The sequence below is a fragment of the Pollachius pollachius genome (assembly GCF_949987615.1).
Source record: "Pollachius pollachius genome assembly, chromosome: 8".
Lineage (NCBI taxonomy): Eukaryota > Metazoa > Chordata > Actinopteri > Gadiformes > Gadidae > Pollachius > Pollachius pollachius.
In genome coordinates this window covers 18,491,064-18,507,657 of record NC_136941.1, presented here as the reverse complement: position 1 = coordinate 18,507,657, position 16,594 = coordinate 18,491,064, and the positions used below count along the sequence as shown (strand labels likewise).

The 16,594-nt window shown below is 43.9% G+C and overlaps 1 protein-coding gene across 1 annotated transcript in view; it reads left to right on the top strand.

The window, feature by feature from the left end:
* Positions 1 to 14,611: 14,611 nt before the first annotated feature.
* nol4la (nucleolar protein 4-like a) overlaps positions 14,612 to 16,594 on the top strand; it is a gene marked incomplete at both ends in the record, with an annotated part of 20,206 nt that continues 18,223 nt past the window's right edge. Inside the window, one exon of the mRNA XM_079741227.1 lies at positions 14,612 to 14,953. Coding sequence (XP_079597353.1) covers positions 14,612 to 14,953 — 342 coding nt within the window. The remainder of the gene's footprint in view (positions 14,954 to 16,594) is intronic.

The following is a 16,594-nucleotide window of genomic DNA, read 5'->3' as shown; positions in this document are numbered from 1 at the left end:
TGTCTGTAGCTATGAGCCAAACGACAAAGCAGTACTAGTTAGTAGTAGTAGACAGTGTTCAGTCACAGCCATCACACTGACTTGAGTGAGTGGCATGATTGCAACAGTTTTGCCTTCTGACTAAATTATAAACAGTGATTACTATTATTAAGTATGTTGATTTTTGTTGTTGTTATAACAATGTATAATGAACAAAATCGATTTCTTGGTTGCATCAAGTTGAAGGTTGGACCAAAGCCAATGTAATTCAAATACAATTAGCAAAATAAAAGGCCTAAAGTTGGAAGTAAAAATCTGGGCTGTGTTTTTCTCTCTCTCAACGCTTCAATAGGTAGATCTTGCCTTTCACCAAGGCTGAGGTCAGAGATCTTGGGCTTAAAAAGTTTGATGACCACTGTTCTAGGCAATCCTGAGTGAAACGGCTTATAAATCACTTGTAGTTTTTTTCCTTCACTTTGTTCTTGTTTTTCAAGTTAGATACGCACGCACACCTGTTCACACATTTGTTGTAGTTGTCATGACAATTTCCTTTAACAGATATTGCGTCAAGGAAAGATGAGATTTCTAAATACAAAAAGAACACAATACTTGTTGAACATATATAACCTAGGTTTAATGCATGCATACATAACATACTCCTTACTAGCAGAGTGAGTCCAGAATACAGGTTGTCAGAGCTTTTTATACCGTTTCAGATCCTCCCCTTAATGCAGATGTCAATAATCAAATCAGGTAATATTTACCCAAGCCACAGAGTTGCCTGTGTTCTTATCAAGCAGAAGAGTGCACAAGAGGATGTCCTATCCCTTGTGACCGTTTTCCCCATAACAAAGGTTATCATCATGATTGATTCTGAGGAAGGCTGGCCGGTTACCCAAATAAAAGGGTTTACATTTAGATGCCACTGAGGAAGGTGGGACAGCTGACCAGAGCACAAAGGTTACTATTGTGATTGACTCAGGGAAAGGTAGGAAAGCTGACCAGAGCACAAGGGTTAATAATTTGACTACATCACTCACTCCAGCATGAGTTGGCTGAACCAAGCACAAAGGTTGATATAGAGATGACACTGAGAAGCAGGATGGCAAGACAATACACGGAATGGAAAACAAAGCCTATATAACTTAAGGGTAGCAACATATGAATTTTTCCATCACATTCCACACATGGCTAACTTTGTTTTAATATTGATTCCTTCTGCTCTACTTTTGTTCTTTTCATACTTACTGTATGTTTGCTTTGTTGTTCTTATTCATAGCCTACTTGTTACCACCTGTTCTTTGTTCCGCAAACCTCAGCCTGTTATGGAGGGTTTTTTTTCTAAACACTCTCACGCATCTCAAACACTTCCCCAAAAACTCCTGGCTCCGGCAACAGAGATGTAGCAAGGTAAAAGTTAAGGTTAAGCCACTGAAGCCAGTAGCCTAGTGGTGCTACCAATCTGAAGCTTTCCCTCCAAAAACGTTTCTTAGTAATAGTTTTCAGTATTCCCCTACCACTCCAAATATAAAACTGACATTTACAAATATGCAATAATGCTATAACAGTCAAAGAATTAATTGGGTACGTGTTTTCATTTATACTAAACATTCAATATCACAATGACTTTTGTCAGTCCAATAGAAGAACATGACAGCGCGGCGTGTTTTGGAACTAAACAGGCTTACGTGAACCACGTGACCAGCCCGCTAGCGAGATCAACGAGCGTCTCAACTCGTCTTTCTCTATGACTCTGGCTGTAGGCCTACACTATAAACCTGGAGTAGAAAGGGCTCTACCACGAAGGGCACAATGGGTGGGTTCTTCTATACTCCGTTTATTATACTTGGAACTGGCCTACTGTGTGGCCATAGGAAATACTGCAAGCTTCCCCAGATCAGTTTTCATCCATTTAAGTATGCTATGTTCTTGGATCTTGGAGAATGCCATGGTCAAAACTAAATTAAAGCTCCAGGCTACATGCTGCTACTTTCTCCTCGAGTCAACCACGCTGCTGTTTCTCCTCCCCTTTTTCAATGTAAAGCATGAAATCTCGCGGGTTGATGGCTTTTGCCGCGAACGCAATGTGCATGCATATCCTTTCCACCCGGTTAGATAACAAGAGATTATTAGAAATGTAACATGTTTTGTTTGCCCAATACGATCGGCCGTGTATACAATTCCCGTTTCAATCTCGCCCAACCGGCTTGATCTCTCTATAGTGAGAGCTGGAACAATTCCATTTTGGTCATAAAGCTAACAAATGTATACTTGCATTACCAGTCGTTTTTTAGTGCTTTATGTTAATAATGTTATTCTATGATACCGAACCCTCGATACGCGCCCGTCCTCTCAACGGTTAACAGACAATGCCCTCGCCTTTTATGTGATAACAAAGAAACTACCACTGCAAAGTATCCCGGACAGAGTGCACCCTGGTCTCAGAGAACACAACTTAAAATCCCTGCAGGAAACTCGGTCTACGTCTTATAGTGGGACACAGTTCTGCTAAAAAGGACCCGAAAGAAACGCATCATTCGAGTAAGTGGATACTGCTGGCTACTTTTTAAGAGCAGGATATCGCACGACATAAAAAAAAAAAAAAACGTGCGGATAATTAAACAGACTCACCTCCCGGGGTAGAAGCTGTCCCTTCTTCAGAAGCGGACGAGGACTGCAACGCCGGTCTCGTTCACAGCCCGGTCCTTGGATAGGTCTCTCCGCGTGACGCCCCGTCCCCCTCCCGCTGGGCTGGCTCCGGATTGGACGAGCGCTGCACAGAAGGGCTAGTCTCTTCGTAAATCAATTCATGGTCGAAGACCTAGCTTCGGCCACGGCACAGATTACTTGTAAATCGTTCATTGAGAAATTTCGGTTAGAGAAAGTTGCATAAAGAGACTTTTCGGCGTGTATATTCGGGGTTCTAGTCAAATTCGGTGTGCATCCTAATTTAAGTGAACGTATAACAAGGTGTCTACCGTTAAGCACTAAAACACGAACATCGTAGCCCTATAAAGTTTTGACCCGTAGTATCGACTGCGAAAGCGTTTTGTCGACATTTTACGGAACGTAGAAAATACGTAAAACTGTCTGGACGGAGTAAGGAACCCCCGGAGCGACTTAAATATCGAATTATTTGTCATCGCTGCCACGGCGATGCTATTTAGTATTGTGCGACGAGAGTCTAGAAATCATTCAGTCAATCAAAAGTATCGACCGTTTTTTATAGCGATGGCGCAGTGAAGGAAAACAACCGCAAAATGAAACACGGTCCAAAATGGCGACGGGTTCACTATTGTACATTTACATTCAGGGCATTAGCAGACGCTATTACCCAATGCGACTTACAATAAGGACATTTGGCTAATATACATATATCGCCGTCGGTACAGTAAGGATGTTCATAGAAGTGCCTAACAATTACTAGGTTAACCCATTCCCCGTATACAACAAAGATAGCTATGACAAGTGATGTATGTTTCATGACACCCGAGTTTGAGAACTAAAGTAGGCTACTCAACTATTCGAAAGGGAGTGCATTTGTTCAGTGCCGAGCTAATGCGTTGACTAGCTCCTCCACCACAGTAAAGTTGGTTTCATATTGGGAGGCGATTACATCTTTGATTTCCATTGCCGATTTAATTTGTTTTTATGCAAATAAGTGCCAAAGCATTCCTATTAAATCGGAGAGGCCAAACATGAATTGTATTTTTTCCGTCAACATCTCAACTAGGCCTACAGTAGACAGCAACAAGTATGTCAATGATATGCGTGCATTTATTACAATAAAACCCAATCCAGCATTTATTTTTAATAGTTATAAAATATTGCAAGATGTAATAGCAACCATTTCCTTGATTTGAGAGAAAACTTGCGCCGAACGGCAAGCAACGCTGACGTCATCGCAACCGGCGATGGGTAGGGAGCAGGCCCCCAGGAGCAGTGCATACTTCCGCAATCCACCAGTGCTCAGCGGCCAAGCCTGGTATTGCAGCTGTTTTAGCGGGCTGTGGCCGGGTCCCTCGATTCATGCGCTGTGTTCGAAATCGTTCCCTATTCACTCACTCACTATTCCCTATATAGTGTTCATGATATAGTGCACTATATAGGGAACAAACAAACGAGAATTCGAACACTACGCTGAACATTTCTAAACGTCATTTGCGTCAGTAAATGCGCCGGGTATTTGTGTGACGCAGACAGATGCGCCCACATCATGTAAACAAACCGGGCACTCATGAGGAAAGCTGGAGGTTGTATTGATGTTGAATGTTACATTTCCTTGATCAAGTTTTTTTTTTAAAATTAATTTTGAATGTTACATTTTCTATGTTAAATCCCAAATAAATTGTTGACATTTCTAAAGCAAAGCCGGAGACTCTATCATTAAATGTATTCGTTTTCGCGGTTATTCAGCTTCTTCTTCTCCTCCGGAAAAACACGACCGCATTGCATTGTGGTATACGGGAGTAACATGAAGGGAACATCGTATGTAGTCAAATTTTGGGTATTTTAAGTGCACTATATAGTGCATGAAATTAACCACTGAGAATTCGAACACCACTACAAAATGGCGAGCACCCTATATAGTGCACTATATCCGTGATAGGGAACGATTTGGAACAACAGCTATGGAGTCCCAAAAGTAGATATCCCCATTCACTCCAATACAAGTGGGGAACAGAAATATGTCTCCGGAAAAAAATCTGGATATCAATCAAAGGCTCATAATTATCTTTATACCATGTACTAATAAAATGTAAGTTTTCTCTTTTCAAAACGCCACCTCAGGCGTTTTATTTCATTAACGTATTTTTTGCAGGAGAAGGAGGAGTGGGCAGCTGAAAGAAGTTATAGTGAAACAATGTTGTTTCGGCCCGGCACAATAATTGTTCAATACTAATTGTTGTCCAGATGGCAGAATGAGTGTAGTTTAAAGATCACATATAGAAATTCATCGGTCGGGGGGGGGGGGGGGGGGGGGGGGGTTATTAACTTATACTTCCATGATCGGTAAACAATGCGACTGTTCTCGCTCAGACCTCTCGCCGATGATGCTATATGCTAACAATGCTAGTAAATGAGAATATTTCTGCATCCGCCACGTCATGCACGAGGGAGCGGCTAGGCGCCCGTGATGCGAATCTCTCCTTGATGATCCTCTGCGCCATTGAGCAGTTTTCATAGGAATGAATGGGCGGCCATTAGTCCGCTGTCCTTTCTATAGTAGGTCCATGGTCGGGAGCAAGCCCCAACCACAGCGAGTTCTACCAGTATTGCAGTAGCACCATCTGGCCACTTCGAGATGGTACCAAAAGTGAGCAATTCTTCGTTGACTCACTTGTTAAACAGGTCGTTTTCACAGTCTTATTAAACCTATTTACAGCCTGGTCCAAAAGAACATTCTAGTCAGTATGTTTAGTTCATATCTCCATGACAACACTGAGGGGGGGGGGATTTCTTTTTTAAGCAGGCTAGTTTTTATTTTATTGGAGGTTAAAATGTATGAATAATTAGGGGCGCGGCCTCTTGAGTGACAGCTCGCCGCTGACCCTCACCTCTACTCGGAGGCTAGTTTTCAGGATTAGAATGCTATCTCCGTCATCTTGACCTTGACTGCGTTCATTCCTATTGTTCATTCCGGTGCCAAGATGCCTTGCTCTGCGGTCAACTGTACCAACCGATCGTTTTAAAACGAATGTGCTACGAGCTAATTCGGTGTACGTCACCTAGATGGGCGTATCTCCCCCCGACGTCACATCAATGCCCTTTTTTGGGCATTGATGTGAGGTATAGTCAAACTATGACATGATGGCGACGCTCATAACCCAAGAGAATTGGATGCAGTTGGAATAACTGAAGTCTGCCTGGATGCTACATCCATTTTATATACTATCTATGGTCGGGAGACGGCTCGCGCGCGATCCAGTAGAGATCTCAGAAGAGGTTGCATCTCGCGAGAGGATCGGCCCAGCTCGGCGCGCTGGTAAAGGAAACTCATCAGCTCGGCATGCGACCGGGAGTCGTCGAACAGGCCCCGTCCACACGGAGCCGATTTTTTGGTGAAACCCAGAGCCATAGAGAGAGAGAAGAGTTGCGACACTCTGATCTCGCGAGAGATCAGATACATGTAAGCCTATATAGTTCCAAACACGCCGCGCTGCTGTATTCTTCAATGGGACTGACAGCAGCATTGAATGGTAAATTAAAAAACACATACCCAAGTACTTTTGACTATTGTTGCATATTTGTAAATGTCAGTTTTACATTTGGAGTGTTAGGGTGACAACTGCAAGCTATTTGGATACGTTTTTAAGTTTGAGGGAAAGCTTTACGTTCGTGTTAGCATGGGTAGCACTAGGCTACTGACTTTAGTGGCTTGACCTTACACCTGTTCTGAAATCAAAGACGATTCAAGATGTTCATTTTTACGCAACTGGGCTATTGGAATTCCTTGATTTTGCTTGTAATTCCGATTCACTTACCCGTGGTCAGAGAGCGATTGAGAAAGCAGAGTAGCAACAGTCCATTTAGCATTTATTTTCCAGGCAACTTCTGATGAGGCAGGAGCTGACCACACAACCATGATACTTTTAAGACTAAGCCATACACAAAGTATCACATATAAAGAACAACAAATCATTACGCTTGGATGAATGAAATAGTATTTTTTTTATTAAACAATGGGTGAGGCAACAATAATGTGTTTGTGTATCCAACTTGAAAAATAATAACAAAGTTAAGGAACAGGGATGAATATTTTATATGTAAGTGTTAAGTGAGGAAAGGAAACAATTGAAAAAAGCAATACAAGTAAAATGGACCACTGGTTATAAAACCCTCCAGCAAATGCAGATTCCACTGCCTGTCATCTGCACAAAGGAGGATGCACCATGTGAAGCTGGACCCAGTGTTTGAGATGCTGAGTGTTGAGAAAAAAATAAATAAATTCTAAGAACAAAGCAAACATACAGTAAGTGTGAACAAGAACAGCAGAGTAGAGGCAGGGGGTATCAATAAAACAACAAAGTTAGTCATGTGTGGAACAAGAACAACAAATGTGTAAACAGGTGTGCGTGTATATCTAACTTGTAAAACAAGAACAAAGTTAAGGAACAGGGTGGAATATTATTTAAGTTATTAATAAACAAAGAAAATACTCCACATACATCAGGCTGAGGTTAAGGATAGTAAAGTGCATCAGGTCGAAAGGAAGGACAACAATCACAGCAGTCGCCGTCAACACCAGCCACCAGCAGTCGCCACCACCAACAGCCGTCGCCAGCACAAGCCAGCTCAAGCAGCCATCGCCTCACCCTGCAAATCTCTCGCACACCCCCATACTGGATGTAACCCCAGACCATGATTTTTCCGCCACCAAACTTAACTGTTTTCTGTGTGAATCTCGGATCCATGCGGGCTCCAGTAGGTCTCCTGCAATATTTGCAGCGGCTATGATGTTATTCAACCAAAGATTCTTCTGAGAAATCCACCCTCTGCCACATTTCCAGCGTCCATCCTTTTACCAGGCTGTGGGCCTTGACAAATGCCACTTTTTTTTAATTGCCTTTTGTTTAGTGCTGGTTTCTGGGCACTGATTTGACCATGGAGGCCATTTCGAGAGACTTCTACAAACTGTTCTGGTTGACACAGGGACTTGAGTTGACCAGGCCTGGTGGAGCTCTGCTGCAGTGGAAAAGGGGCTGGCCTTAGATTTTCGAGCTAACAAACGGTCCTCCCGAGCAGTTGCCTTGCGGGGTCTGCCGGACCTGGGCTTGTCAAAAACATCTCCCGTCTCTTCAAATCTTTTTCTTATTCTTTGTACTTGATGCTGAGACACATTGAAGGTGTCAGCCGCCTCAGCAGTGGATCTGGTCTTCAGCCTCTTGATAATCAACGCTTTGGTCTCAGGGTGAATCTTAGGCATGTTGTCAGAGGTCAAGTTGCAGTTGATATGAAGGTCTGGTGTGCTGGGGTTCTTTTTATACACACCCACTAATTGATTGATCAATTATTGATCACAGGTGAGGCTGTAATCTAGGATTGGGTGCATCATATGACAAGGCGACAAGACTTGTCTTTGCAAAAACTGACTCAGTAGGCTTTACCAAGCTGTGAACGTTAGAATGCTTTTCAGCAGTTTCGTTTGGCACCAAAACATTATTTCAAAAGCTGTTGGGGTTGAAATTAACCATTTATTGTAAAAAAAAATTGATTAGACATATATTTGAGGGGCACTTAAGGTCAACTTGTACCCAAGCGACAAGACTTCAGGGACTGTAGCCTATCCATAGTTCTTTTTGACATAATTGTTGCTATAAATGGTTGAGATGTTGATGGGAGAAATAAAATGAACGTTGGACCCCTCAGCGATAACATAGGTAGGCTATTGGAACTGAATTTGCATAAAACAAATTACTTCGGAAATGCAAATCAAAGGATGTAAATATGCAGAATAATACAATGAAACGTTTGTTTTATTGGGTGGTCTTTTGAAGCTAGTGCTACATAGCTAACATAAGCTTTCAGATTTCTCATAAATTCTACATTGTCTTTTAATAAAACTTAAAATCTACAATCTGTAAACAATAGAGGCCGCCAAATGCTCCAAACAGTAACGGTTACTCATGTTTACCTCTATGCAAACTATTTTTTCTCTCTCACACAAAAACAAATAAGTAGCACTTTGCCAGAGACCTCTTCCCAGCTGTTTATTCATGTTCTTGCCATTCTAATATAGAAACAGTATAACAATCTGAATATGGATGGCTAAGAAGAAACTAGCAATTAAAACTATTATATTTGGACCTGTCATATAAATCCATGGATTACAAACAAACAAGGGGCAAAAGTTCATTGCATTAGATTTGATTGAAGTAGTAATAAGTAATGCAGGATATTTGTATATTTTTTAATGGAAAACGACCATATATTGGTAACAATTGAATAGGAACATAATGTTAGCAAAATCTACTGTTTAACGTATTTGCTAATAATTATGGTATACCTTTATGTCAGTTTTCAGTAATTCACCACACGTCATTCAGCTAGACATGTATGGACTTTCCCCATATCCTTACTCTGACCTTAACTTCCCCCTGACCTAAACTTGACAATTCTCCAATCATACCTAAATCATACGTTTTTTTTTTAACTATCTACCTAAACAGTACTAAGCATCACAGTGGAGAAGTCTGTTAAACCCTCACCCCATTCAGGAGAACGAGGACAAGCACAAGGTCTTTAGTGATAAAGGATTATATATCATCGACTAATTATGTTGCAATGTGATATATTGAGCCCCTCCCAGTTAGTAGGCTGGAGGCTTCAGAATTAGAAAAGAGAAATACTAGTGTTCAGTCCACTCTGACTGCACTGTGCAGCGGTGTGACGCTAACTAGTGTCACTCGCCTGGCTGGGTGGTTTGTGTGGGGGGTGTTCTGGGAGACTAGATAGTCAAATTCCTATAAACAAAGTGAGAGGTACTGACCGGCAGGCATTTTCTATTTTTTGAGGGTGTCATTCTATAGATAACACTATGGTGATCACTATCAATCAGCATTGAGTTTAGATATGTCGAGGTTATTTTAAGAAGTATTGCAGTACTAAAGAAGCGTATTCTTTCTCTTTCTTTCTCTCTTTCACACTTACAACTATTTACTGTACCACAAAATAACACACATCAATTTTCCATGTTGTTGTCGGTTTTGGTCAAACTCAGGAATTCTGGAATGAGAATTTAAATAAAAGTAATAGCCAATGTTTATAACATGTGAACAATATATATTATATGACAATCACAGGAACAATGTAATACTGTAATAATAAAATGATATGCCCTTTATCTCAAAAAGCAAACTCATTCACAACTTAAGTAGCTGGCGTGGTGCATTGTGGGTATGCTTCTTGAATGGCTGCCAGGTATGATCAGATGTGTAAAAGCAGCGTGGCTGAGCAGCTGTCAGTCTGGCTGCAGGGGGTTCCTACCAACATGTCACAGCCAATCAGGAACAGAAGGATGGGACTTGGACCATGCTTGGGCAATAGGGGGCATGTTCCTCATACAAACACAATCCCAGCGGTATCGGATGGGTAAGAGAAACCAGCATTGGTCCTGCATCAACAGATCCTATGCTAATAAAGATACTTAGGATATGATACAATATGATAGCACTTTTTGAAACGGTTGCTGCTAGCATCAAAAGGTTAACCCTGATAGCAATAGATGTCCGTTTAAAGTAAAGGATATTCCTTGGCCTTAAGAGTGTATTGCTTATCAAAAAAAACCCATCTTTTTAGAAAAGCCTTTGGCTAAACTGCTATTTTAAATGATTATTTTATCTCTGTTATTTTTTCTGTTTAATCTATTTAGTCTTTTATGTTGTATTTCTTTTAATGTGCATTGTAGCACTTTGAGGTCATTAAGTTGATGTAAAGTGCGTTATAAATAACATTTATTATTATTATTATTATTATTATTATTATTATTATTATTATCAACTGGGTAATCGACATCATTTAATGCAAGCTGTTTCAGAGTTAAAAGTATAAAAGATCCTCCAACAGTCTAATATTACGAATATACAAATATACAAATATATATATATATATATATAAATATATAAACCTACCTGTCTTTATGTAGAATTAAGTGTATTCGCCCTGCAGCATGTAATTGAAAGAGAAACATAATTTGCTACACATTTAATGGGCTGGGTTAGTGGTCATTAGTGAGAGAGAGTCATTCAGGGTTTTTTTTGTTTGTTTATTTATATTGTTTTCGTGATTCAATCTTGAGGACCATTATGATTATCAAGTTGCAAACAAGCTCCTCACTTCTGCACTAACTTACTGGTGGGGAAATCCCTCTGGCCTCTATAATATATGTACAGCTTGAGATTTATGGAAATGAACTGCCAGGTACATTTACACTGGTGTTTCCTGAGGGTAACTTCCTTGGGGTTTCAACTGTAGCTTCCTGTCTAAAGCTCTGCCTCCTATTGGGCCACAAATTCACACATGAACAGTCCATTAACAAGTACATCAAGTATCATACACCTCACAGGTGAAGTTTTATCACAATTAAAACACAAATTGTATTAAACAATGAAATGCCTAATCAGGCTGCGAGTTCAGCAAGGCCACAAAGATGCAATAGATATTGTACACACTGCACACATGCAAACACACAGCCATGCACATAGTACTGCATGCAGGTTAATTTGCCTATGCACCTGAACCCCATTTCCTTCCGCTCATGCCCATAGTGTTCTGTGGTCCAAGGTCCCATTTGCAGAGAGAGGGATGGCTTGGGAAGGGCGGAGGCTGCACCTCTGTTGTGCACATGTTGACACTAATCCTGTGTCAATCCAATTCGCGTGGAGACCGAACGAGCACACTTTTCACAGGGGGGTGGGGATGGGCATCCCAGAACCAGACCTCTGGCCCTAATCTATTTGCCATTGTCCCTCCCCACTCCCCCCCCCCCTCCCCTCCCCTACTCTCGTCATGATTAACCAGACCCGTGGCCCTCTATGGTCCGTCGTTTCCTGTTACTTAGTTACCAGTTGCCATGATTCGCCTGGGCCGCTTGTGTTTCCATGGTGACTGTGCTCATTCTGTCGTCTCCTGGCTGCCTCATGGCTCTTCTGTCCCAGTGGCCTGTAGCCACCCCGGGCCCTGACCCACCGTCCGGTGCCTCCCCGCCCCCGTGCCTGATGGTCCCATAAGGCTGTCAGTGTGTGTTCATGTCGCACCACAGTCCCAGCGCCCTGCCAGGCACACGCTGTCGGCCAACCCCTGGATGCTCCGTACCGCGGCAGAGTAGCTTTGAATGCTTGGTTGAAAATAAACCACCGTATTTCTCTATTTCCATAATAATCACTGTATTTGTCCCACTTTAAAAACAATGTTGGGGATTAATTAAAAATTAAAAATTTGAGTTGTAAAAAATGCATATTTTCCATAAATGCTGAACCTATGTTAGCTATGGAAAATAAATAGGATTTTACCTAATGTGGTAATGATTCGAATTTTTTATTTGAGGAGTTGTGTAGGATATGTCCGGACAGGATAGGTGCACAAAGAAAGACGCAATGCCACGTTTGTCCGTCAGGGGGCAGTAGTGGTCCCGTTGTCGCTCAGTTACTTTATCAAACAAACCTTCGCATAGGACAAGGGGAACTCATCGCCGGAGTAGGGCTAATTACATCTCACTGCTTTGTCTGTTAACAATGTTTTTAGTCATCAGCCGAATTGGAAAGACTATTTTTAGTAGTTGCAAATATCAAATGTTCCCCTAAGAGACTAATATTAAAGAATAGGCCTGATGTACCCATGGACTTAATATTTGATATTTCCACTGCGTCATTTCCATTGGAGACAGGCAGCTCACAATAGCCTACAGCAGACAGCGAAGCAGTTTGGAGAGTAACATGTTAAAAATAATAAATGAAAGCAAATCATACATGTTTAGACCTATGCAGAGAAAATGATATAGAAAGATAGGCTACTTATATATTTGAGCACATACAATTCCACCTCAAAGGTTAGACTCATATACGAGCCAGCCAGCACTCTGACCCTCTGTTAGGGCTTGTTTCCCCCGTGGTGGAAGAAGGCTCTAGGTGGGGGATGGGGAGCATAATTACAGCAGTTTTGCCTCATTAGGAGTGAGGGGGCGTGACTGTCCCTACAGGTCCGACAGCTGAACCACACGGCAGCGGTTACAGGGGCAAGCGAGTCGCTCTGCTCGGAGGGGGCCCGAGCCTGCTTTAGTAATATCGCTGCACTTTATGCTAGAATGTATCGGCATTTGCAAAAAGCTTAGTGTGTGTGTGTGTGTGTGTGTGTGTGTGTGTGAGTGTGTTCTTTCCGAAAAGCATTTTGCAGTTGTGTGCCAAAATACAAATTTGGAAATTGGGAAAATTCTTGGAAATTAAATGTGATCCCAATAGTTTAGTCCTACAGCATCCATCTTTCACTTAGAGCAGTCCTAAGAGAGAAATAAAAGTAGAAGCAAATGATGAAACTGAATGAAATAGCCTCCACTTGCTTTGGTCATCCCCCTGCCACACACACACGCGTGCGCGCGTGCACACACACACACACACACACACACACACACACACACACATACTCGACGTCGACGCACACGCGCGCCCACTTTTTGATGACCTATTGATCGAGTAGCAGTTGATTATTCGGCGTGCGGTGGACGCAGGTCGGGGTGGGGCTGTTGTCCAGCATTCCGTGTTCTGAGTCAGGATGGAGAGATGAGGATGGGGCATCCCACTCACCCGCTGCATGCACAGCCAGAGCCACTGCTGTGCTGCTGTCATGGCAACAGCAGCAGCCACCACCGCCAGCATGGCCCCACGATGCACAGGCCAAGAGGAGCCACGCACACACACATGCACCACGTCGTGCACCAGGGCAGAGCACAGGCACACAAACTAGACGCGTTTACACGAAAGACACGAAAAAGCATGCATGCATTCATGTATGACACCTTTATTCCTGGTCAAACTTTTTAGTTTGCCGTTCGGAGGTGGGATCGAATTGATGCGAGATCTATATTTTTCATTTGGACTCGTATAATTTTCGTCCAATCTATATCTGAGAATGATGTTATAAAGGTGTTATTAAGAAAGCCGTGCTTGGAATTCGCGATCGGACTACTGGCCGGCGCGATTCTGTCGGTCCCATTTCACGCTGTCAATGTAGGCTATTCAGCAGAGCCGTCCTAGTAAACGATCAGGTTAAACGTGGATGTTAATAGTTGTGTGCATTTTGATTAAGAAAGAAAATCCATCCACGCCATCTCCAAATCGGACATTTTCTTTCCGTACGACTTGCCCCCCCCCCCCCATCCCAGTGATGAGGCACTATCATGGTCCGGGGCAGGGCGGTGAAACAGCCCGTGTCGTCGCCTGATGATCACATCTTTATTCTAGACAACGCGAAGCCCCACTACCAGGCGATCCCGGACGGTGCAGGCGAAAGTGCCATTCATTCAAACAGGTGTGCAGCAGCACCGAGCAGATCCCAGGTGGCGATGCTCGGATAAGCGCGTGCACGCAGCCTGTCCACCGCCTAACGCGAGGATCTCTGCTCATCGGAGGTTCATCAACCCCGCACCAGAAAACAGGGTTTATTGACAGAAAGTAGGTCGGTGCAGAACACACAGGCACGATTGTGTGTGTTCGTGCTCTTTGTTGTTTAGCGAGGACTCCGTCCACCCCCCCCCCCCCCCCCCCCCCCCCCTTCTACCCTCCAAGTCGTTTACGCACAGGTGGGAGAGACCCGCTCCGCGTAGGACAGCCCCCTCTCTGTTCCTCACTGGAGGAGGATGCGAGCAAGTGACATTTTGCCGTTGCGGTTCGGGACAGCACAGCATCTCTGCAAACAGGTGTGTACCGGCTGAACCCGATCACTTTCATGGTCGTTTTCTCGTTCGCGAGCACAAGGGAGAGAGAATCCCCATCGTCGCGTGAACCGACCTCGACGCGGGACGGGGGGGCTGGAAAAGAGGATCGACACACACACAGACACACACACAGACGCTGAAGCCCGTTTATTGAGCCGCTTCGTCCTATAGCGAGTTAAGAGAGCGAGCGAGAGGAGAGGAGAAATGGCAACGAAGAAGGCGTGCATGGATGTGCCCAAACGGAGCCGGAGTCCGGTGGTCCTGGAGGCGGAGATGTTTAGTGAATTTCAAGACTGGTGTCTCCGGACATATGGAGACTCGGGGAAAACAAAGACGGTCACCCGGAGAAAATACAACAAAATCATGCAGACATTGTTACAGAACGACGAGTCGGACGGCGTGTATGTCGACAACAGCCACATCAACGCCAAATTTAAATTCTGGGTAAAGTCTAAAGGATTCCAGGTCGGGAACAACGTCCTGGGAGAGCACAACAAGAAGGGGACGTCAGGGAAGCCGGTTCTATACGTCCCGGTCAAGTCAACGGTAAAGTGTGCGTATGAGTGTGTGTGTGTGTGTGTGTGTGTGTGTGTGTGCACCTGTGTGTGTGTGTGTGTGTGTGTGCGTGTGTGTGTGTCTGTGTGTGTGTGAATGTGTCTTTGTATGTGTGTGTGTGTGTGTGTGTGTGTGTGTGTGAATGTGTCTTTGTATGTGTGTGTGTGTGTGTTTGTGTGTGTGTGTGTGTATGTGCGCGTGTGTGTCTATAAGAGAGAGAGGAAGAGAATGCGTGCGCGTGGACGCGCGCATGGGGTGTCCCGTCGCTGCCTGTTAAGTTGTTTTTATTCCATTCTGCACGAGTCCGACCAAATTCACTATTAAACGATAACTTAGCCATGTTTCGCTATCCCGTATGCGCAGGCCTTTATGTATACAAATGGTGGTTCAGTTTGTCCTGTTCCCGACCAGAACAGCCTACTCTCATCCTTGCTACCATAGCAACGCCGGTGCCTTGAGGCAAACGCAAGGTAGGCTGTCATGCATAGCCGTCCCTCCATGGGCTCGGATCCCGGTCAATAACGTGCTGTCGAGTTGAGATCATGATCTACTTGATGAACGTCCACTGACGGACCACAGCTGATCTCCAGCAGGTCCAAACGGGACGAGGAGGCTTCAGTGCGCACGAAGGGACGGCTGGGTTCTATATGTCAGATTATACCTCCACAAAAGAAAAGATGAAGGCGATATTTTGCGGAATTCAACTTAAAATGAGTTGTATGAATGATGTATGGATGATTATTATTCTAGCCCACTTGTTTTTCTACACGTTTGCATGTCGACGTTGGATCCGGGTTCCGGACGTGCGTTGCCACTGGTCCCGTCACGGGGAGACCGGCCATTCCGGCACAGGAGGCGTGCGGGGCTGTGCGCTGTTTCTCTGTTCAAAACGTTGAATACAGGATAGCTTATCGTCGTGTGATTACGCTCGTCTCCAGAAAACGCCATTCTTTAGTTTTCTCAGCGGCAATGTTTGAAAGGCACTTTTCATTGTCCTGGGCGGGATGCGGCTCGGCTCACATCTCGTTGCTTTGGCAACACCTGTACCCCCTATAGATTCACCCTTTGTGTTTATCGACTGTAGCTGTGATACAAATGGATAAATCGAACGATTTATCCAAAACATTTAAAATCGATTCATTAATTTGGAATTGGCTTTGACGCCTGTGCGCAATTTGGTGACCGCATTTGGGTCTTTATGGAACAAAAGGTCCTCTTGGAGGATAGCGCCGCGCGTCCTACAGCGGTCCGGCCTACTACACACCTACACCTAGACTGAAGGACAGGGGTTAGATGGTCTGAGTAACTACGAGCAAGTCCATGATGTGTCAAATATGTCAAATATGTCAGTGTCCCTGTGGCCGAATCATCAATTACAATACGTCCGTGCGTGCATTTAGTATGATGACCGCATATATGCTATACGGTATAAGACCTAGATGTGTGATGGACGCAGATCTCGGGTTAATGCGATTTCTGGCCCATACCAGAACAAGTTACAAATCCAGTAGGCTAATCATTTATACAGTCTGCATCAGCGCTGACTCGGGGGCGCGCCTACGTGAACGCGCACGTATAGGCCTCTCTCGGGGTAGTCCGAGCCCACTGTGCCAGTCGAGAGCCAACCACCAT